This window comes from Camponotus vicinus, unplaced genomic scaffold (genome assembly GCF_025532165.1).
Source record: "Camponotus vicinus isolate PSW18456_S1 unplaced genomic scaffold, iyCamVici1.0 SCAF_4, whole genome shotgun sequence".
NCBI classification, from domain to species: domain Eukaryota; kingdom Metazoa; phylum Arthropoda; class Insecta; order Hymenoptera; family Formicidae; genus Camponotus; species Camponotus vicinus.
In genome coordinates this window covers 10216364-10238861 of record NW_028141976.1, presented here as the reverse complement: position 1 = coordinate 10238861, position 22498 = coordinate 10216364, and the positions used below count along the sequence as shown (strand labels likewise).

The 22498-nt window shown below is 38.9% G+C and overlaps 1 protein-coding gene across 1 annotated transcript; it reads left to right on the top strand.

Annotated features, from left to right (window-relative positions):
- Positions 1–31: 31 nt before the first annotated feature.
- On the top strand, positions 32–12084 carry LOC145970609 (uncharacterized). The gene is made up of 4 exons (XM_083097488.1): positions 32–732; positions 805–2261; positions 11931–11996; positions 12074–12084. Exons 1-4 carry the CDS (start codon positions 38–40, stop codon positions 12082–12084), a joined length of 2229 nt encoding a protein of 742 aa, XP_082953614.1. The 5' UTR covers positions 32–37.
- Positions 12085–22498: the final 10414 nt, after the last annotated feature.

Here is a 22498-nt window from a genome sequence, read left to right as displayed (position 1 = left end):
CGCCAAAGACATTGTGTTGGAACATGTGCAGGACGTTATGAAAAAACACTGTAATGTGAAAGTGAACACTATATTTAACGGTGAATTCGTGGCTGGGGATAAACACGCCAACAAAAGTATCAATACGCGAAACTATGAACTCTTTCGCACATCCGATTTACGCGAGTGGTACGAACGACGTGTTATCGAACCCACCCTAGCGTCTCTGGAAGAGTTTCAGGAACGCGACAGCGGGTGGGCTTTGTCGCGAATACTAAATTTAACTGTAAATATAAATAAGTATAATCCTATGCGTGCGGGGTGTCACATCAAATTACCGCGGGAGATTATGTTGAAAAGAGCGGTGATTAATGTACAATCTAAAGACAATGCGTGTTTCGCGTGGGCAGTGGTCGCCGCCCTATACCCCGCCGAAAGAGACACGAATCGGGAATCATCGTACCCGCATTACACGACAGTGCTGAATCTCCAGAACATTGAGTTTCCAGTGACTGTGAACCAAATAAAAAATTTTGAACTTGCCAATAACATTTCGATCAACGTCTACAACATCGAAGACAAGAACAGCATTGTCCCGATGCGTCTTTCGCAGCAGAAGCAGGACAAGCATATCAACTTGCTTTACATTGAAGACGACAACAGCGTCGGACATTTTGCATGGATTAAGAATTTATCCCGGCTCGTGAGCTCACAATTGAGCAAACACAAGAATCCAAAATATATCTGCGATCGGTAAGTTTAATTTGAATAATTATAAGTTATGTAGCAAATTGTATATAAATCTAAAAAATTTTTCTTTTACAGATGCCTGCATTATTTTAATTCGGACACCAAGTTGCAGTCGCATACGGTCGACTGTGGAAAGATGAATGATTGTGCTGTCCGATTGCCGAGCGATAAGGACAAGTGGTTATCGTTCAACAACTTTAATCGGAAGGAGCGGCTTCCATTTGTGGTCTACGCCGACCTGGAATGCGTTCTGGCCAAGACGGAAGAAGAGAAAAACGCATATCAACATCACCAAGTATTTAGTTTAGCTTATTATGTACATTGTTCATACGACGAATCTTTATCGGCATATCATTCGCGTCGTAGCGCCGATTGTATAGCATGGTTCGCCGCAGACCTCAAAAATTTAGCGTTACGTGTAAAAAATATTTTAAAAACAAATGTCCCCATGGTAAATTTGACGTCCGAAGAGTGGGAGAAATTCCATAGCGCCACTCAATGTCATATATGCGAAAAACCGTTCGTGCAAGACGATACACGCGTTCGCGATCATTGCCATCTGACCGGGCGGTACAGAGGTCCAGCACACTCAAATTGCAATTTAAATTATAAAGAATCTTTTTGTATTCCCATAGTTTTTCACAATTTATCCGGTTATGATTCACATTTCATTATCGAGGAAATAGCCACATCGTTCGAAGGGAAAATCGAGTTACTTCCGATAACAAAAGAGAAATATATTTCGTTTACAAAAGATGTTTGTATGGATGAAGAATCAAAAAATCATGTAAAATTACGTTTCATCGATTCATTCAAATTTCTCGCATCGAGTCTCGACAAATTGGCATCGTTTTTGGACAAAGATAAACTCAAAATTTTAAAATCAGAATTTCAAAATTTATCAACAGAAAATTTCAATTTGTTAACGCGAAAAGGTGTATTTCCGTACGAATACATCGACTCTGTAGAGAGGTTGCAAGATACGTGTTTACCACCGCGCGAATCGTTTTACAGTTCCTTGACCGGTGATACTGTATCCGAGAGCGATTACGCGCACGCCGAGAACATCTGGATGCGATTCTCCATTCGAACGCTAGGCGAATATAGCGATTTATATCTTAAAATTGATGTCTTGTTATTAGCCGACATTTTCGAAAACTTTCGAGATAAATGTATCGAAAGTTACGGACTCGACCCCGCGTATTACTATACTCTCCCCGGATACACGTGGGACGCCATGTTGAAACATACCAAGATCACGTTCGAGCTGCTTACTGACATCGACATGCTTATGTTCATCGAACGTGGTATACGCGGCGGTCTGAGTCAATGTTCGGGTAGATACGCTCGCGCTAATAACAAGTACATGGAGTCGTACGATCCATCGAAACCATCATCGTACTTGATATACTTTGATATAAATAATTTGTACGGATGGGCAATGTGTCAACCGTTGCCTTACGCCAATTTTCAATGGGTCGACGATGTGACCAATTTTGATGTATCATCCATCACGCTAGATTCGCCTACAGGCTATGTCCTCGAAGTGGACCTCGAGTACCCGCAACATCTTCACGATGCGCACACTGACCTGCCGTTTTGCCCGACACGCGACAAACCACCTGGCAAGCGGGAATTTAAACTGCTTGCAACGCTATACGATAAGAAGCGTTACGTGATACACTATCGCAACCTGCAGCAGTGTACGCGTCACGGTCTTCGCGTAACAAAAATACATCGAATTTTACAGTTTTCACAATCTCCGTGGCTTCGAAATTATATAGAATTAAATACACATTTTAGAACATTGGCTAAAAATGATTTCGAAAAAAATTTATATAAATTAATGAACAATGCAGTGTTTGGTAAAACGATGGAAAATGTGCGCAATCGTGTCGATGTTAAATTGTTAACAAAGTGGGATGGTCGGTATGGCGCAGAGGCAATGATCGCGAAACCAAATTTCCACAGCAGAAGCGTTTTTTCAGAAAACTTAATCGCTGTGGAATTGCGCAAACTCGAGGTGAAATTCTACAAACCGATTTACGTGGGTATGTGCATACTCGACATATCCAAGACATGTTTGTACGAGTTTCATCACGAGTATATGACGCCAATGTATCGCGACAAATGCCAGGTAATGTACACCGATACGGATAGTCTCATATATCACATTGAGTGCGCGGATGTGTATGAGAATATGAAGCGCGATATCATCAGATTCGACACGAGCGATTATGCAGTGGATAACGTGTACGGTATACCGCTTGTAAATAAAAAGGTACCGGGCCTGATGAAGGACGAAAACAACGGTACCATAATGACCGAATTCGTCGGGCTCAGAGCAAAGATGTACGCGTTACGAGTGAATGGAAAAAAGGACACGAAGAAAGTTAAAGGTGTCAAGAGTAACGTTGTCGCGAGAACGATAACGTTTGACGACTACATGCGGTGTTTGAAAGAAGAAATTGAAATGACGCGTCAGCAGTCGTGTATACGATCTAAACTGCACCAAGTATACACGATCTGCGAGACGAAAATTGCTCTGAGTCCGTACGACGATAAGCGGTATATCGTACCCGAAACCACCGATACGTTACCGTGGGGACATTATAGAATACCATTGTAAATAAATGTATATTTTATTTATTATTAATTGTATATTTTGTACATAACCATGTATATATTTTTATATTTAATACACTTTATATATTTTTATATTATTAAATATTTATATATTAAATTATTTATATAGTTTATATGTATATTATTTTAATAAATATTTATAATACACTATTTTTATGTATCCAAGAGTTGTATGATTTATCCATTCCCAACCATTTCACGTATACGTCATCACCCTTTTCCCGCAAAATTTTTTCCACGAGATATACGTCGGGATTAGCGACGCGTTGTAATTCGTATTCGTAGAATCCTCCAGCGACGGGATCTCCACGCGAATCTTGGAGTATGAATGTCGCGGGATTAGTTTTCTGCACCTCGACAATCTTAAAAACTTCGGTCGTCCAATTAGGTGTGAAACCTTTTTCAAAGATGGTCTTGTATTTGCTTACGCGTACCGAATCGCCTACTTTAAATTTTGTCGGAGCCGCAATTTTTACGTTGCTATACACCGTATTTAAAAGTTTTTCGGCGATCGCTGGAGTGACGTCGGCAGGTCTCATACCGATGGTGCGATGTTTTCGCGTATTGTACTCTGCAACGAGTCGAGATAACTCGTCGATCCATTTGTAATTTCCGTTGAGCGTAAACATTTTCCACATATTGTTTTTCAAAGTACGGTTGAATCGTTCCACGACCGAGGCTTTCATAATGGAATACGTCGAGTAATGATTAATGTTGTGTTTCTTCATGAGTTTCTGCACACTCGCGTTGTAAAATTCTTTTCCTCTGTCGATTTGAAAATTTTTCGGACACCTTTTATCGTCTCCAATAATCTTTGCGATCGTTTCGGACATTTCGTTTCCGCTCTTGCTCTTGAGCGGTACGGCCCACGCATACTTGCTCAACACATCGATAACTGTGAGTATGTATTTATGACCCTTGTTGAGTCGAGAATACGAACGCATGTCGACCACGTCCGCCTGCCACAGATCGTCGTATCCGCGTACAATGACGCGTCTTCGTGGAAAATTTCTTCTCGCCGGAGCATGTAGTTCCTCGACAAGTTGTCGCTTTTCGGAGGTGTTTATCTTCTTTCGCACGTTTGATCGAGGCATAATTAATATTGCGATATTAGTATGTCTCGTTTACTGTGTCGAGTCAGATGTTGCATATCTCAGCACATTCTTTATCTCGCCCATCATTATTCGTAGCGCCTGCACGTGTGTTTCAAGCGTGATAATTTTTTGCTCAATTTCTCCCTGTCGATCTCTCAAAAGTTTATCCACATATCGTTTGTTGACAGCGTCAGTATCAGTTTCCGGTTGCGCTACACGTTGAATCTTGCGCGACCTTGCGTCAAAGCCGGTAGTAGTCTGGCAGAGAGCGTTATCGCGAACGTAATTTCTCAATAATCCATTCCATTGATAGTACAAATTATTCGACGTTCCGAGCGATAATCCAAATTTATTAATCGACATTTCGGTACCGAGAACTTTGACGGAATGACATGTATCGTTGACGCATAGTTTAATTTATAATAATGCCAGCCTCGCGAAGTTCTTCGATAATTGACAAGATTTCATTGTCATGAGCATTGTTGCCGGCTCGACGCGAGGCGTCCAGCAATCGCAAACGATCTACCAATTCGTTGGGATCGTTCCAATGCACGTAATCGATCATGTTGTCGCTTAGCGTCATGGTGTGCGGCGCGTCTATACCTCTTCCCACCTTTCTATCGGGGAATAATGGTGCAATTATATATTTGTACTTGTATCCTTTGTTACTTTTAATAGGATTATTAACTTTGTTGTCACGTTTATGCGCATTTGTTGCTTTTAATATACTTTGATATTTATACAAATCGTCTTGAGTGTATTTTTTATGATTGGGAAATTTTCTAAAAATCAAATCGTAGATACCTTCGGATCCCGTATATTTTATTCCATCGATAATTATATTATCTTCCATGTCCACATCGAAACGTTTATCACCGAGCATCATTCCTTCGCTGGTAAATTTAACATCGTAGACGTAATCCATACTCTTATTTTTATCAACACTCATGATAGCTCCTATATATTTTTGCGCTAGTGGACCAAAATGATCTCGGAACGTTTTCTGACCTTCGGACGTTTCTAATTCATGTCGGACCGATGTTACAAACGAATCGGGCGTGGTCTCATAAATTTCTTCGACGGACGGGGATGGTATTGTTTGACGCGGTTGTACTTTTATCGGAGTAGAAACAGTAGCCATATTAGAAAATTGTTTCCTTCGTTTCGATCGATTCGGTGTCGAATATATCGGCGAATCGTTTATCGGCATATTTATCCGTGCTCGCTTTATTCCTTGCTTCGACTCTTTTATTTTTTCCTCGTGCTTCTCTCCAAACGTTAAACTCAATGGTTCAATTTTCGGCGCATCAGATTCCACAGTATTTTCGATAAGCTGTTTTAAAGGTTCGGTAATTGGCTTAAATTGTCTTTCCAATGCAACGTCTTCCTCCATTTTACCAGTTTTCAAAGCGCGATATTTTTTGCGAATTGATTCGCTCATTTTTGCAATCTCTATCGCAATCTTTTCATGATCGCCGTTCATGATGCTCGATCGATGTGTCGATGACGACTGATCGCTTTACGGTATCGCGAAATCGTTAAATCCTCTTCTATATCGTCCATTGATCGACATGCTGTCTTTATCAATGACTACGAAGCCATATTTGCGTTGCCAACATTTCTGACACAATGCGCGGAAATCGTCGTAAGACATGTCGGTATTTACATGATCGTTGTACACATGTTTCAAATTTGTACCGTCTTGTTTAAATAAAATCAAAAGATTCGCATTATCGCGTATAAGATGCTTAGGTATCTTGGCGTACGTTTGACAAAGATAGAAACAGTCGACGCTCGAGTGTCGACCCATTGCAAAGTATTCTCTTATCGTATCTTGCTTGTCACATGCCACGTCATCAAAGATAAAGATGGAATTCGGAAGCGCCTCGCTCGGTGGAATGACATCGCTGTTATTAGAGAATGTAAAATAACCAATTTCGTCTATAGGTGCTAGTAAATTTTCCAAATATCTATATTTCGGTTGTTGAAGCGATTTCGAGTATACGTACATGTTCTCGAAACGTACACCATATGGACTTTCTATCAAACTAATCAACACGTTTGTCTTACCGCAGTTTGAAGGGCCGCAAACGATACCGCGTATAGTAGTCGGTAGCATGTTTCCATGCTTGCGTACTTTTTTCTCCGATATTAGTCTATCATCGAAATTTGATACTTTGATTATCCGCGCTTGTCGCACGAACCGCATGTTTTCTCTTTCGAATCAATTTTGCAAATGATCACGAGGGGGAGACCTATTTATAGAGGTGTCTCAACTCGAAACCGTTCAGTATCAAAATGTTTCTCCTTCTGTCGGATGAAAGAGACATTTTCCGGCTTATCGCTGAACAACTGCAGTATATCCCAAAGATTGTTTTACTACAAAATTTTGGTGATTACGTGGAACGATTGTGGGACAAGCTTCCAGAATATATAAAGGCTGATTCGGAGGTTCGACAATATCGTTCGTGCATGCGACATTACAATCAGCCGTGGCAGCGAACGCACATCGACGGTCCGCCACCGTTAATAAAAGATTGCTACGAATGTCAGCGAGAATCGTAAGAGGTAGCGGTCTCTTAAATCGTGCGATAAACGCGCTTCCCATCGAATTACATATTCCCGGTTATCAGTTTTGCGGCCCGGGAACACGATTAGAGAAACGATTGGCTAGAGGCGATCGAGGCGTCAATCCATTGGACGCCGCTTGTCGCGAGCACGACATTGCTTACTCGCGAAGCAACGACCTCGGTCAACGACACGTCGCGGATCGCATACTAGCTGCAAGAGCGCGAGAACGCATTACCGCGAGGGATTCGACTCTTGGCGAAAGAGCAGCCGCTACGACTGTTTGGGCGGCAATGAAGGCAAAGACAAAACTCGGCATGGGGATGAAAAAGCCATCGACGACAAAGAGGAGGAAAAAACGAATACTTCCAGTAGCGAAACGCGGTGGTATTTTACCACTTTTACCGTTGTTGGGAGTTGTCGGTTCTTTGGCCGGCGGTGCGGCGGGAATCGCAAAGGCGGTAAACGATAGCAAGGCGGCGCAACGTCAGCTGGAAGAGTTGCAGCGTCACAATCGCGCTATGGAAGGTCGCGGACTTTATCTCGCTCCGTACAAGCGTGGACAGGGATTCTCAACAAAGTCTAAGAAAAAAAAAACGTCGAAAAAACATTAAAAATGCCTACTGGTGCGACAACTAACGTGCAATTGGAACAATTGGCGAAACGTATGCACATACCGTTCTTTAGAGGTGTTTTCATGCGCAATAATTTACCAATAAGCGGTGTACGACGAAACGAGAGCGGTATCGTCAATTTGGATGACGTTGATGGTCCCGGTACTCATTGGGTAGCGTACGCAAAGAGGGGAGATCGTGTCGTATATTTCGACAGTTTTGGAAACCTTCGACCACCCAAGGAACTTGTGCGATATTTCGGACGAGTGGAAATTGAATACAATTATGCATCTTATCAAAGTTACAATCAGAGCATCTGTGGACAGTTGTGTTTAAAATTTCTTCAAACAGTCGACGATCAATTTAAAGCCTGACAATCCATCGTCACGACTCAGTATTCGTTCGACATGTCACTGACACTTACGTTGACTGGCAGAAGCAGCGTTCTCGCTGTAAGCTATTTTCCCGCTATAGATTTGACTGATGCCGATTACGAGCTTGGATTAACGGATTTTGAAACTTATCATACGATTCCAAACGTAAATTTTTCGAATAATAAATTTTACTTTGGCAACGACGACAAGGAAATTACGATTCCCGAAGGATCGTACGAATTGCACGCTATAAATGACTATCTCAAACGTGCAATTTTGCAAGATGAACACCTTTCCAGAGATGTTGAAAACGATTATGATGAGGAATATCCAATAGCGCTCCGCGCCAATCATAGCACGCTAAAGAGCGAAATCAAATGTGCCTACAGAATAAACTTTACCAAACCCAACAATGTAGGATCCTTGCTTGGATTCTCATCGAATCGTATATTGCAACCTCGCGAGTGGTACGAATCAGACGAACCAGTTAATATTATAAACGTAAATATTATTCGTATAGAATGTAACATGACTACTGGTGCGTACAGCAATGGCATGCGCGTACACACAATACATGAATTTTCACCGAGCGTACCACCAGGATATAAGATATCGGAAACGCCGGCACAGATCATTTACCTGCCGATCATCGTACGGAGCATTACGGATTTAATGATACGTATTGTGGATCAAAGAGGTCGATTGCTCGATTTTCGAGGAGAGGAAATTACCGTAAGATTGCATATACGGCGGCGACAAACATAGTATGCTCGTGCTGAACGAAACGGAGCACGCGAGAGACAATACTTTTACGAGGGACAATACTATTGCGGTATCGGGTGACAATAATAAGATAGCCATTAAGAAGAAGCTGAGCGCGTTGAATCGTGAATTTTTAAAATCATTGGGATTCATCGTACGAAAAGAATGATTGATATTTTGAATATCGGAGGTGAACCAGTCTTTGACGATCGCATCGTCAAGATTGAGACTCATACATACAATCCGTACGCCAATACGACGCTTGGATACAGCGACGAGATACGAATACCTATACAACATCAGGATTTGTACACGTTACCGTGTGAAAGCTTTCTTTACATCGAGGGAAGGTTTAATGTGCGTAAAGCGAATGACGAAATGAAGGTTGTATTGGGAAACAATTGCGTCGCATTCATGTTTGATGAGCTTCGATACGAACTCGACGGAGTAGAGATTGATCGCAACAGAAATGTTGGAATAACTTCGACGCTCAAAAATTATGTCTCTCTAACGCACCAGAAAAGTATAAACTTGAAGAACGCTGCGTGGGATTTGACGTACAATGGTGACAAAAATTATTTCAACTATTGCGTACCGCTCAACATTCTGCTAGGATTTTGTGAAGATTATAAACGCGTTGTGATTAACGCTCGTCACGAATTGATTTTGATACGTTCGCGCAACGATAATAATTGTCTATTCGGACACCCATCGTCGGAGACAGAGATTAAATTACTCAAGATACAGTGGCGTATGCCTCATGTAATATTGAACGAGATTAATAAATTGTCGATGTTGCGAATGTTGGAAAGCGGACGATACTTGAATATGAGTTTCAGATCTTGGGATCTATACGAATTTCCTCTGCTGCATAGCACGACTAAGCATTCATGGACCGTGAAAGCCGCCTCCCAGCTAGAGAAACCACGATACGTGATCTTTGCATTGCAAACTGGTAAAAAGAATTCAGTGTCACAAGATGTTACATTATTCGATGATTGCAAATTAACCAACGTTAAACTCTATTTAAACTCGGAATTTTATCCCTATGATGATTTAAATTTAGATTTTGAAAAAAATAGATTCGCCGTTCTATTCAACATGTACTCTCGTTTTCGCAAATCTTATTATGGATGCGATGATAATGCAACGCTATTAACCATTTCAAAGTTTCTACATTGCGGTCCTCTCGCGGTCATTGATTGCTCGCGACAAAACGAGTCTGTCAAAACTGCTACCGTGGACGTGAGAATAGAGTTTGAATGCAGGGAAAATATACCGGCGAATACTACCGCCTACTGTCTCATCTTGCACGATCGGGTTGTCGAATATAATCCATTGACCAATGTAGTCCGCAAAATTACATAAGTCAGCAAATATCCCCTCCATTGCATATGAAAAAATATAAATGATTGAGATGTTTGACGATCGACATCAGTCTGCGATCGGATCTTGTCATCATGGCTGTGCCAACGTTTGTGGATCTACAAGGATTTATCGTTGGGAAAAATTTTGTCGTGAAGGAAGCTGCTGTTCTGAGAAAGGGATCCGTACTTTCTCATTATATTTTTACATGTCCCGAACCATGGCACATGCTCACAAAATCTGAGAGATGTCAGGTTTTATGGTTGATGAAAAATCACCATGGATTATCGTGGAATGATGGACACGTTTCATATTGGAAATCGAAACGTTTAATTACGACAGCGGTGCAACGGGGGAGGATGATGATGCGTCACCTCTCGTGTACGTTAAAGGGCATGAAACACGGCAATGACTAGCCGATATACTGGACAATGATGCAAGAAACGATGTGATTATCGAAACTTTGGATGCAGATTATGAGGATGTAGCTTCTTTAAATAAGTTAGATGTTAAGAATACTGTACGTTGTGAAAATCATGTAAAAAATTGCGCTTTAGAAAATGTATTTAAGATTTATAATTGGTGGTTGAAACATTATGATTCATCGAATCCATATTTATAATAAATTGATGATGCAATATATTTTTATCGTCTTTCTCTCCTTTCTTTCCTCATCTCTATCTATGTACGTGTGCAGTATCGTGTTTCCGTACGCGACACAGCTGCCACAGATATTGTATTTCGATACTACATTGTGGTACATGATAAAACATTTAAATATTTGATAATTGAATATAGTTTTACGTTCGATGACCGTTCGACGAGCGTTCATTCCCGTTCGACGAGCGTTTGTTTCCGTTCGACGGGCGTTCGTTTCCGTTCGATTACCGTTCAATTCCCGTTCGACGAGCGTTTGTTTCCGTTCGACGGGCGTTCGTTTCCGTTCGATTACCGTTCAATTACCGTTCGACGAGCGTTTGTTTCCGTTCGATTACCGTTCAACGGGCATTCGTTTCCGTTCGACGGGCGTTCAATTACCGTTCAATTCCGTTCGATTACCGTTCGTTTCCGTTCGATTACCGTTCGACGGGCGTTCGTTTCCGTTCGACGGGCGTTCGTTTCCGTTCGACGGGTGTTCAATTACCGTTCAATTCCGTTCGATGACTGTTCATTTCCGTTCGATGATCGTTCAATTACCGTTCGACGACCGTTCAACGAGCGTTCGTTTCCGTTCGACGGGCGTTCGATGACCGTTCAATTCCGTTCGACGAGCGTTCGTTTGCGTTCGATGACCGTTCAATTACCGTTCGACGACCGTTCATTTCCGTTCGATGACCGTTCGTTTGCGTTCGACAGTCGTTCGTTTCCGTTCGATGACCGTTCGACGAGCGTTCGTTTGCGTTCGATGACCGTTCGAGCAGGGTTGACACATTATAATGTTATATTATATCATGCATACTTTTGTCTTACGACGCGTTTTTGGTAAAGCGATAATGATATGTCCCTATTCTAAAGTTTCGTGTCGAGACCTCGTTGTCTCCTCACAAAGTAGCGATATGATAATATTAATATTATATTATATACCACGCTGAGAGTTGCATGGGACCGCATATACTTTTGTCTTACGACGCGTTTTTGATATGGTGATAATGCCGCATCTCTGCTATAAAATCTCATGCCGAGACCTCGTTCTCTCATCAGAAAGAGTTTAGAAGTGCGCGAGTAAGAAGTGTGTAAAAGTTTAAAAAACAATGGATCATCTTGCATCATTGTACAAGGACTGGAAGACGAAATTGATGGACATATTATGTATCGTAGCACTCAACATGACTTTCACGTGGAACGTAAGTAGTGTTTTGTGATTATTTTGTGAAAAAGTGTAAAAAATTTTGTATTTATATTAATTATACTTTTTATGTAGTTCCAGGATGAAGTCCGCATACCGAGCTTCATGAACATAGAGCACCGCCAGTGGGTGCGGGCGGTGCGCCGGGCCGGGAGGGAGAATTTTGGAGACGTGTGGGGCGACACCCCGGAGGGCCTAGATGGAGATATATTTGATCTGCGGCGGCTCTTCGGGGAAGAGCCCTACGAAGAAATAGAAGAAGAGATATGGGTCCAAGAAGAGGAAGATTGGGAAGAAGAGGAGAAGTGGGAGGACTTAGTAGCCCCAGGGGGCTAAGGTATATCTATTTTTTTATAATTTTTATTATTAATTATTAAAATAAAGCTAATGACATGTCTCTTTTTCTGTTGCAGGAGCGGCCTCCCCATGTATTTTATATTTTTATATTTTTATTTTATTATTATATTACTATTCTTATTATTATTATATTTTTTAAATTTTAAATTTTATATTATTATATTACTATTCTTATTATTATTATATTTTTTAAATTTTTAAATTTTATATTATTATTATTTTATTAGACACACACACACACACACACACACACACACACACAAATTGTATAATACACGCACACATTTTAAAATAAATATATTTAGTATTGAAAAGAAATGTATTTATTTACGCGCCTCTCCTTGCGTTCCCATCCTTTGCGTCTCTCTTGCGCTAGTTGTAAGTATAGCGATATCGTTCTCTCTCTCTCTTTCGTACGCGCTATCGTTCTAACAATAAGTCTCGCATTAGTTGTAAGTCTCGCGATATCTTCGTTCTCGCTCGCACGCGTTATCTTAGCTATTATCGTTCTCTCTCGCACACGTTGTTCTCGCGATATTATAGTTCTCTTTCGTATGCGTTCTCTTCGCGCTATTATCGTTCTCTCTCATTCACAAGCTCGTCGCTATCACTCACTTACCTTTGCGTCGTCCTGCTCCCACCTATGTGGCATCTTATAATGCATCATCCTTGTCCCACGTTGACGCCATCCTTGTCACACGTTGATGATGTCACGTGTCATCCTTGTCGCACTGTCCTCTTCACACACTTTACGCTATCCTTTTCCCACACGTAGCGCTATTCTTCTCACACCACCGTCTTCTTTCCGCGGATCCCCCCTACCCGCGCGGACCCCCTCGTCCATCGCTCGCGCCGCGGATCCCCCCCTACCCGCGTGGACCCCCTCGTCCATCGCTTGCGCCGCGGATCCCCCCTACCCGCGCGGACCCCCTCATCCATCGCGTGACGTCATCATCCCCGCGTGACGTCATCATCTCCGCGTGACGTCATCATCCCCCGCGTGACGTCATCATCTCCGCGTGACGTCATCATCCCCCGCACGTGACGTCATCATCCCCGCGTGACGTCATCATCCCCCGCACGTGACGTCACACCCCCCCCCCGTGACGTCATCACCCCCCGCGTGACGTCATCACCCCCTCCGTGACGTCACCCCCGCCGCAGTTCCCCCTCGCCCCTCACCCCCCCTCGGAGCCCCTGCGTTAGAAACCTCATAGTCTTACTACTATAATGTATTTTTATATATTATTATATCATACAAAGTATTGAACTTATTTTGAAAATCTTTTTCATTTTGTCGAGAATCTATAATACATAAATGCAAGATTAAATATTTATGGCAAATATTTCAAATTACAAATCCTATCAATTGCTTCAATGTACTTTGCTAATTAATTATTGATTTCATATTTAGTTTTGATTTTTTTTAGGAAAATTATATATATTTTTTGAGGGGAAATTTTTTATAAATTATTTTTAGGGATATTTTTTTATTAAACGTTTTGTTGCATATAAGGTGGAATATTTTTTATGTACTTGGCATATTTTTTTTTACCTTTGTAAGGTTTTTTTGGATATAAAATATATGAATTGTGCTGGGATAAGTGGAAAGTATTATTTTTTATGTTATAAAAGTTTACTTTTTCATTTTACATTTAGCATACACAAACCTTGCATGGTCTTAAATACTAAAAGTGTAGGAGAAGTGCAAAAGTTTAGTAAATTTGAAGCAAGACTTTATACTTTTTAGTAAGTGTCGCTTATCTCCAGATTACAGAGCTAGATGTGTTGCCTTATATTTTTAATAAAGAATAAAACTTCTATGAATTATCTATTCTCTTATCTATTCCAAATATTTTACTGTTCTACTTTTATTATCTTACTTACGTATATGTATATGTATAACTACAATGTAAATGAAAAATAATTAACAAAGCTTGCACAGTTTGCGTAGAATCTGTGATCTGAATCTCCAGCAATAGTCCTCTTTTTATAGAATACTCTTCTTTCTTTTTATAATGTTTAAATTATTTTGTTACATTCATTCATTTATTTTTTGTATCTTTTATAACAAAAATCTATCATTAATCTATTATTAAATGAACTGCTTATTCTTTTAACATTATTCTTATCTTGTAGGTTAAAGGAAGAGGGCCCCTAAGGCCTATATTCCGCCCCCTTGAAATTTTGATCCAAATGATTGAAATCTATTTCCTGACAAAGAAAAAGTATATTTTTAATGATTTTAGGTGAAACGAGGGTGTTTTGGGCAAATTAACCCTTAGATTAGTAGGGGTTTGTTTAAAAAAAGGTCAAAAATATGTTCTGGAAAATATTTTCAAATTGTCAAGTAATTCGCTTGAAACTCGTTACTCGGAGGTTTTCGGAGTCGCTGATTACGAATCTGTTGTCAGATTTCAAAAATTCAATTTTAAAAACGAGTAAAATCTTTTTTTGGTTAAAAAAGCATAATATAGAGTGGAACGGGAGTGTTTCCAGCAATGTTTTCTATAGAATGTGAGTTAGACTCGAATGCGGTGGGGAAGTGGTTTTTCTTGTAAAAAATAATTCTGACAACTCAAATATTTATCGAATTAATTAAGTTTTAGTTTCGAATACTCTGGAGGATTTGTACTAGAAGATATACGTTAATGGAAAAATACATTTCCCCTCAATGAGTATTTTGGTGTAGTGCTTGTTTTGGTTCATGTGTTTAAGAATCGTTGGTGAAGAAGTGGTCATCTACTCTTAGCGTTACCCAGGAACAACGACGTGGACGTAGTAGATATTGTTCCCATCGGGGTGCTTGTTTAACGTGAGTCCCCTTGCCTCACACGGAAAAAAGAAGACTTCTTTCAATATTTGGTCTTTTTCAAAAGCAAGAAGCCACAGTTCGAATAGCGATCGATTCATACATTTTCTTCGCCTCCCGATTCATCCGTTTCCGACCATGTGCATCCTGCGTCCTCTTCATATTCAGGAAAGGTATCACTGGTGTAATTAGGTGTGTTTTCCAGATGTCGATAGTATCCTAGGTACCAAAGGACTGACGCTATATGTGCACAGCAACCCACAGTGCGCGCTCCTGTCTTACATTGGCAATACCAATCTTTAATGGGATCGAAGCTGTCTTTTTCATATCGAATCCAGATCTGGTATTGTTTGGAAGACGTGTGCCGTGATTGCAACTTCACAGTCAAAATATCGGATTCTTCTTTGTGAATATATAAAATATACTCTCCGCTGTCCGACATGTGCTCTCGCGTATAAGATGCCGCTTGTCTCAATTGATAGACCCCTATTTTTATTCTTCGAAGATCTTCCAAAGTCAAGCGTGGAAAGTCTGAAATAGACGACGCCTCCATTTTGTCTCAAACTATTTTCTTTCTTGACCATTGTTTATCTTCAATGATTTTCTGGAGATTATTGGGCTTTTTAGTTAAGGCTAGCATTCGCTGCGCAATTATATCGTCATCTAGTGACGTAGCATTAACCCGTGGTGGCCGATGAGCATTACAAATCGCACATACAATCCTGACATAGTCTCCAATAAATGGTATATTACTGTTGGGAATAACGTTATTTCGATCGAAAATCGGTCATTGATAATAAATAGTTAAAAATAAATAGGTGAAATAGATAAATAAATATTTAATATTAATATTTTACATGATAATAGTAAAAGTAATAAATATTTAGAAACACTTATTTAATCTAATTAATTTTTAAATAGATATCATACGATGTATGGATATCACACACATTCATGATAATAATAATATTAATATGTTAAATGTTTATTATGTTTACCGCATTCTTCAATCGAACACATGATCGCGTTCGATAGCGCCAGTAGTACCTTAACCTACCGCAACCTACCATGACAAAAAACTGCTTGCAGTCGCCGAGTAATTATCGTCGCATTGTCGTGTCGTCGCGTCGTGTAGTAACGTGTCCGCGCGTGTTTCTTTCATCGAGTGATTTTTAATCGCCAACAGTTATTATTCGACAGTGATTAATAGTGATTAGTGATAGAGTCATTAGTAAATTTCTCGTCTCATCGAGTGAGTAAATAAATGTGATTACGTTAAAGTTTATAAAAGAATACAGTTCATGAAAGAAGAAAAACTTTCAGTTAATAATTTAGTGTGGATTTCTTGTCTTTTGCAACGTGATATCTACGTTAAATTTGAGAACGTACGATCTATCGGAAAATTCATTTCTCCTTCAAGCAATTACAGCAATACATCAAAAGTCATCGAACAAGGTAATGATAACTATTTTTTGACGTTATGTGAAAACAGATCTCGGGAAGGCAGAGGGACAGTGTGTCAAAGGAAATTCGTGAAAAGAGAGGGGTTTTTAGTGGGTAGGGAGTTGGTAATTCGACTTGGTACTCGAGTCCCACATAACTCACTGGATCGACCGGTGGGTATGCATAAAATGCATTTTCCCCTCTCTTGTAAAAAAAAAAAAAAATTACAGGTGAGTGAGCGAATGAGAGAGAGAAAGAGACAGACAGAGAGAGAATGTATGTGTTCGCATGTGTGTCTGTATGTGTATAGCGACCAGCTGATCGCAGCAGGCGCCCCGTGTAAGCACCCGCGTCTGACGGTGAATCGCACCACCCTTGCCTGCCTCTTGTATTCGACCCGTCATACGTTAACTACTTCCTTTAATAATTCAGAAACTACGCTTCAAATCAAATTTTGGTAAAGGAAAAATTGTCTTAGAATGGTGTCAGGAGTACGTCATTTTACAGACATAACGTTTTTCAGGATCGCCCTGTATAGGAATATAAGAATATACAATACTATTGTTATTATTATAAGGGTCGGACTTAATCATTTATGGATACGTATATAAATAAATAAATAAATAATCCATATTCCTCGACACTTGTGTATTTTACAGGCTGACTGAAATTTAGCTACAGAAATGGAATATGGAGCAGCTATTTTAGCTGCGTAATGTGGATTTTTCATTTTATTTTATGGATAAGTTGTTTATTGTTTTATTATTCACCAACTGAATAGATATTATACTATTGTGGTGGGGGGGAGGGGGAGAGAGAGAGAGAGAGCTGAACGATAATATGGATGAATTACTGCAGGCCATGAAATTGTATGAATCGATGAAGCATGCTGTTGTGACTAGTAGACACACGAAAGAATTTGTTTATTATTCGGATATAGAAGATGCTATTATTAGGTTTGTTTCGTGCGACGATTTGTGATCTGGAAAGATGGAATATGAAAAGAATGTTAGGAATGCAGGCGCATAGCCATCTGGCGGGGGGGTGGGGCAGCAAGAGCAGGCAAAGTCTGCTGTTGAAAAATCAAGCAATTTAAATATAATTCTATTAATTTTTGTTCAAATAATTGCAAGTTGTTTTGTAATATTGTATTATTTACAATAATACTTTTTCATAAATATCATCCCCTTATTTTTTTTGTCATCGGGCAGCGAAATTTTTCTGTCAGTTTTCTTGCCTGCTCTAACATTGCTACCTGGCAAACTCCTATAGGAATTATTGGATATTGTAAAGAGTATTGTATGGACGAAATGATAATGGAGATACGCCTGCATTTCGAATGAGGGATGAGGGGATTGTGTCGAATTTATCGCATATTACGTATACAGGGTGGGCCATTTTAATCTATGCACCCAAATTTCTTTGTACCTAAGACAGATACGGAAAAATGATTCAGACAAAAGTTTTATGGTTTCGAGGGGGCCATAAGATGGTATCATTGGTTTGACCTTGAAGAGTTATTTGAAGGTCACATGAAGGTCACCTTTAATTTCTTAAATGGAACCTACTATTTGTCATTGCACATTCTTGTAGCTTATCTCGAGAGCTTTCCAAAACACTATAATTAAGTACTTTTTTGTTAAGTACTTTTTGAGTTATGAGGCTTGAAATAATTTCTTAATTTTACATAAACCGTAAAATATCTTGTAAAATATTCATTTTTCGATTATCTTACCTTAATACTTTTATGTACAAAATAATGAGAGGAATCAATTGGTGTAAAGAAAACACATAGTTGTTTTTAAGAAAAAATATGTAATTTGCAATTAACAATTCCATATTTTTTCTTAAAAACAACTATGTGTTTTCTTTACACCAATTGATTTCTCTCATTATTTTGTACGTAAGAGTATTAAGGTAAGATAATCGAAAAATGAATATTTTACAAGATATTTTACGGTTTATGTAAAATTAAGAAATTATTTCAAGCCTCATAACTCAAAAAGTACTTAACAAAAAAGTACTTAATTATAGTGTTTTGGAAAGCTCTCGAGATAAGCTACAAGAATGTGCAATGACAAATAGTAGGTTCCATTTAAGAAATTAAAGGTGACCTTCATGTGACCTTCAAATAACTCTTCAAGGTCAAACCAATGATACCATCTTATGGCCCCCTCGAAACCATAAAACTTTTGTCTGAATCATTTTTCCGTATCTGTCTTAGGTACAAAGAAATTTGGGTGCATAGATTAAAATGGCCCACCCTGTATATCAACGAGACCTGTTATTATTAAAGAAAATTTTGATTTGAATGTGTGTAAAATGGATGTGAAGTTTGATAGTGATATTGGATGTTTGTAACAATGATATGATGATTGAATGTCTGATATTGTTAATATATGAACGTTATTGAAATATATGGACGAGAGAAGATTGTAGAATATTCTAACATTTATGTGAATGTAGATCACATAAATTTGGATTTTAGTAAGATACACTTTGAAGTACAAAAAATTTGACAAATTGAAATCGAGATTGAATACGATTATGGCGAAGAATCGACAAATGTCGTAAAGAGAAACAATATTAGGCGAAACGTAATTTGAATGCGCCGGTACTGATCAATGAGAATATTTTACCTGTTGTTTTGGGATGTAAATTGTTTGATAATTTTAGAATTTTGTATTTTGAAGATAGATGAGTTTGAAAAATTTTGTGAAGAGATAAAGTATCTATCCCTCCTGATCTTGTTAATGAACAGTTGGCAAAACAACTGCCGAGTGTGCGAAAGTCAGCATATGATGATATGCCTTTGTGTTATCAAAGATCAAATCTACTTTCATTTATGATAAAACCAACGGTTAAGTCTGCATTGGAGGTGGATGCGATGCAAATATGCGAATATGCAGACTATTGGATATTTACCAAAGAATATAAATACGGTATTTTGCCCGATTATGAGTGATTTGTTATGTGATCGATTGTTTTCTGTATTGAAACCGATGTTGATGATTATGACAAGACGATTGAATGAGGAATTTGAGATGGAAGTGAACAAGAGATTTGATATGAATGCGTTATCGAAGATGGAAAACTCAAATCTGCTCAAATTGAAAACGATATGAGTAAGTATGATAAGGCACAGGCGACTGCCGTTTTTGAATTTGAAATGTTATTATATGAAGCGTTCGGAATGGATGAAGATTTGTTGTGTATGTGGTACAATAGAAATTCTATTATAGCAGATAGGCAAATGGGTGTGAAGATATCGAATTTTTTGGAAAAAAATATAACATTTAATAAAATATAGAATATTTAAATTTTATAATATAACACATATACATATAATATTTAAATTATAAAATACATTTATAATATTTAAATATAATATTTTTAATTTATGACAAATTTTATAAAATATAAAAAGAATAAAAACTGGGAAAATAAAAACGATTTAACATCGAAGATGAACGATTCGCCCTCTTAATACATCTGCGAAGAAGGTGACTTGGAAAAAATCGTCGTTTCTAGTTTCTGGAAAACTTTTTCACACGGTTAACGGGACAACTCTGCACGACTCGAAGTTCCAACTTTTTACATTCTGAAGAGACTGTTCGCTGCGACAACCCTCAGATAGTTTGCGGATTGTATGGGCTCTTGTTTGAAGGGTGGCGAGTGTCGGGTCGGGATTTTTCGTTGCACGCACGGGCCGCATGCAAGCGTGTGAGTCAGTCAGGAAGGATTACCGTCGGCGTTTTTCATCTCACCGATATCGGGACTGGCACCTATGATTACCCGGATCCCGATGATGACGCGTTGAACGCGACTGCACCAGAATGTTCTCAATAACGCGGTTGCAACCGCAAAATATGTACGTCAGTTGTACTCTTCCTCACATCTTGAGAAGCAAAAATATATGTATTATATTGTACGTTTAATTATTTTTGAATTAATATATTTTATGCACATTCAACAGTATTGGGGAAAATTTTTCAAACGGTGTCTTGGCCGATTTGACATTGGTTCGTCATAGTTTGTCTTTGAACGAGTAGACTCGCAATCCAGCCGAGCTATTTTTCTCGAGTATAAAATGCGAACGAGCGTGATGGAAGAGAAAGAGAGGGAGCAAGAGAAAGAGACAACTGCTACGAGACAGAGAAGAAAGGGAAAAAGAAGGAGAAAGAGAGAGGGAGAGAGAGAAAGAGACGGAAGACGCGAGCGAGGGAGCGGAAGAAACGATGCTCCTGGGACTCGTTGCCACCCCATTATAGCGTTTGCTCTTCCATTTCGCGGCGCGAAATGGCAAAAGCGCGTGCCCCGCTTTTCCTGTGGGCGTTTGACAACCCCCGACGATATCTCTCGTGTCGGCGCGGGCCGCCACGACTCATGTGCGCCGACTCGCGCGGGTGCCATTTGTCAGCAGCGTCACAATTACCTCTATTGTGCCATTTCGCATTTGTATATCGCATATCAAATGGCCCGCGTACGCGAGCAGGGATTTTCTACCGTGTACAGTTGCGTAATATATACATATATACGTACGTATACGTACGTATACGTATGTAATACCCAAAAATGCTAGGTTTGTTTCAGTCGAGAAAAATATGTATTCAAATATTATTATGAAGAGTAAACAATTTTACGAAAGAATATAACGATATTGCACAAAATATAAATTATGAAAATTTTCTTGGGAAGGGGACGCGACGAATATATGTACACTGAGAAAAAAATCTGGTTGCATTAATTAGAAATCTGGAGTCTAATAGATCTGGAATCTAATAGATTCAATCAGTATGTCTGTTGGAAAATGGACGAAGAATTCCTTTAGGAATTATCAGATGAGTATGATTAATTTCTTCCTGTTAAATTTACCAAATTTTCTTGGTAATGATACTAAATTTACAAAAAAATAGCATCACTGTGTTCATGTTTAATTAATATAACAAGAAGTTATATAAATCCAACTAGAAAATAATCAAATCCTTGTAGTAAAGTCTATTAAACATTCTAGTTATAAAAAATCAAGTCTTATTATGATAACTAGAAATTGTGCTTGGTTTACCAAAATGCCTTCTATCAGATACGTCTTGTTGATACAATCAAAGAATTTTTCTCAGTGTAAAAACATAGAGCAGTTGCCCGGAAAGCAACAGAGTCAAGTTCGGATTTCCCAACCATTTGCGTCTCACAAGTATTTCTAGTCTAGCAAATTATAAAAATTTCTCTAGCAAATCTTGAAAGAACTGTTTGAAAGAAGAAAAAATGATTGCTGCCAGAGATATGTCCCAGACAGTACAGGACATTCTATGGACATTCATTTTATGTCCATTTTACGTCCGCACGTCCATGGACAATGCGATGAAATGACCATTCATCGTACATCCGATTCGAGACATCCGTTAACGGCCAATATTTGGACGTCCACAAAATGCCCGATCTTGGATATCAAAGTTTCGCGCGAACAGGCAAAGATGTGTTAGTTCGTTCGTTTACCGCTATGCGACATGCGATGCATTATCTTTCTCGTATTTAAGTTTTAGTTACGAGAATTACAGAAAGTTTGCAAAGAGTAACAAATAAGATTAAAAATATACTGTTCAATTTAACTTCTGATCTCAATGCACGAGTTTCAGATATTAAATTGATTTTATAAGTCGGACAAGTAGATGTCCGGCGAATAAACGAAAATAATCCGTTCATTACCTATTTAAAATGTAAAGTGCAATATGCAAGTATAAATTACAAATAAAATTTTTATGTAAAATTTTATACGAAATAGATAAATTATATTATCATTTAGGGATTAAAGCAGTAATATATAAATAATCATTTTTTTTAATTTTTTCATATAAGATATACAGGGTGACCCATTTTAACTTAGGCAG

Excerpts from the sequence above, each read along its gene's own strand:
- LOC145970609 (XM_083097488.1), top strand. The coding sequence starts at position 38 with ATGAAAAAACACTGTAATGTGAAAGTGAACACTATATTTAACGGTGAA. Across the intron at positions 733-804 it reads CCAAAATATATCTGCGATCG|ATGCCTGCATTATTTTAATT; the intron begins GTAAGTTTAATT and ends TTTCTTTTACAG. Across the intron at positions 2,262-11,930 it reads CACGCTAGATTCGCCTACAG|GACTGGAAGACGAAATTGAT; the intron begins GCTATGTCCTCG and ends TCATTGTACAAG.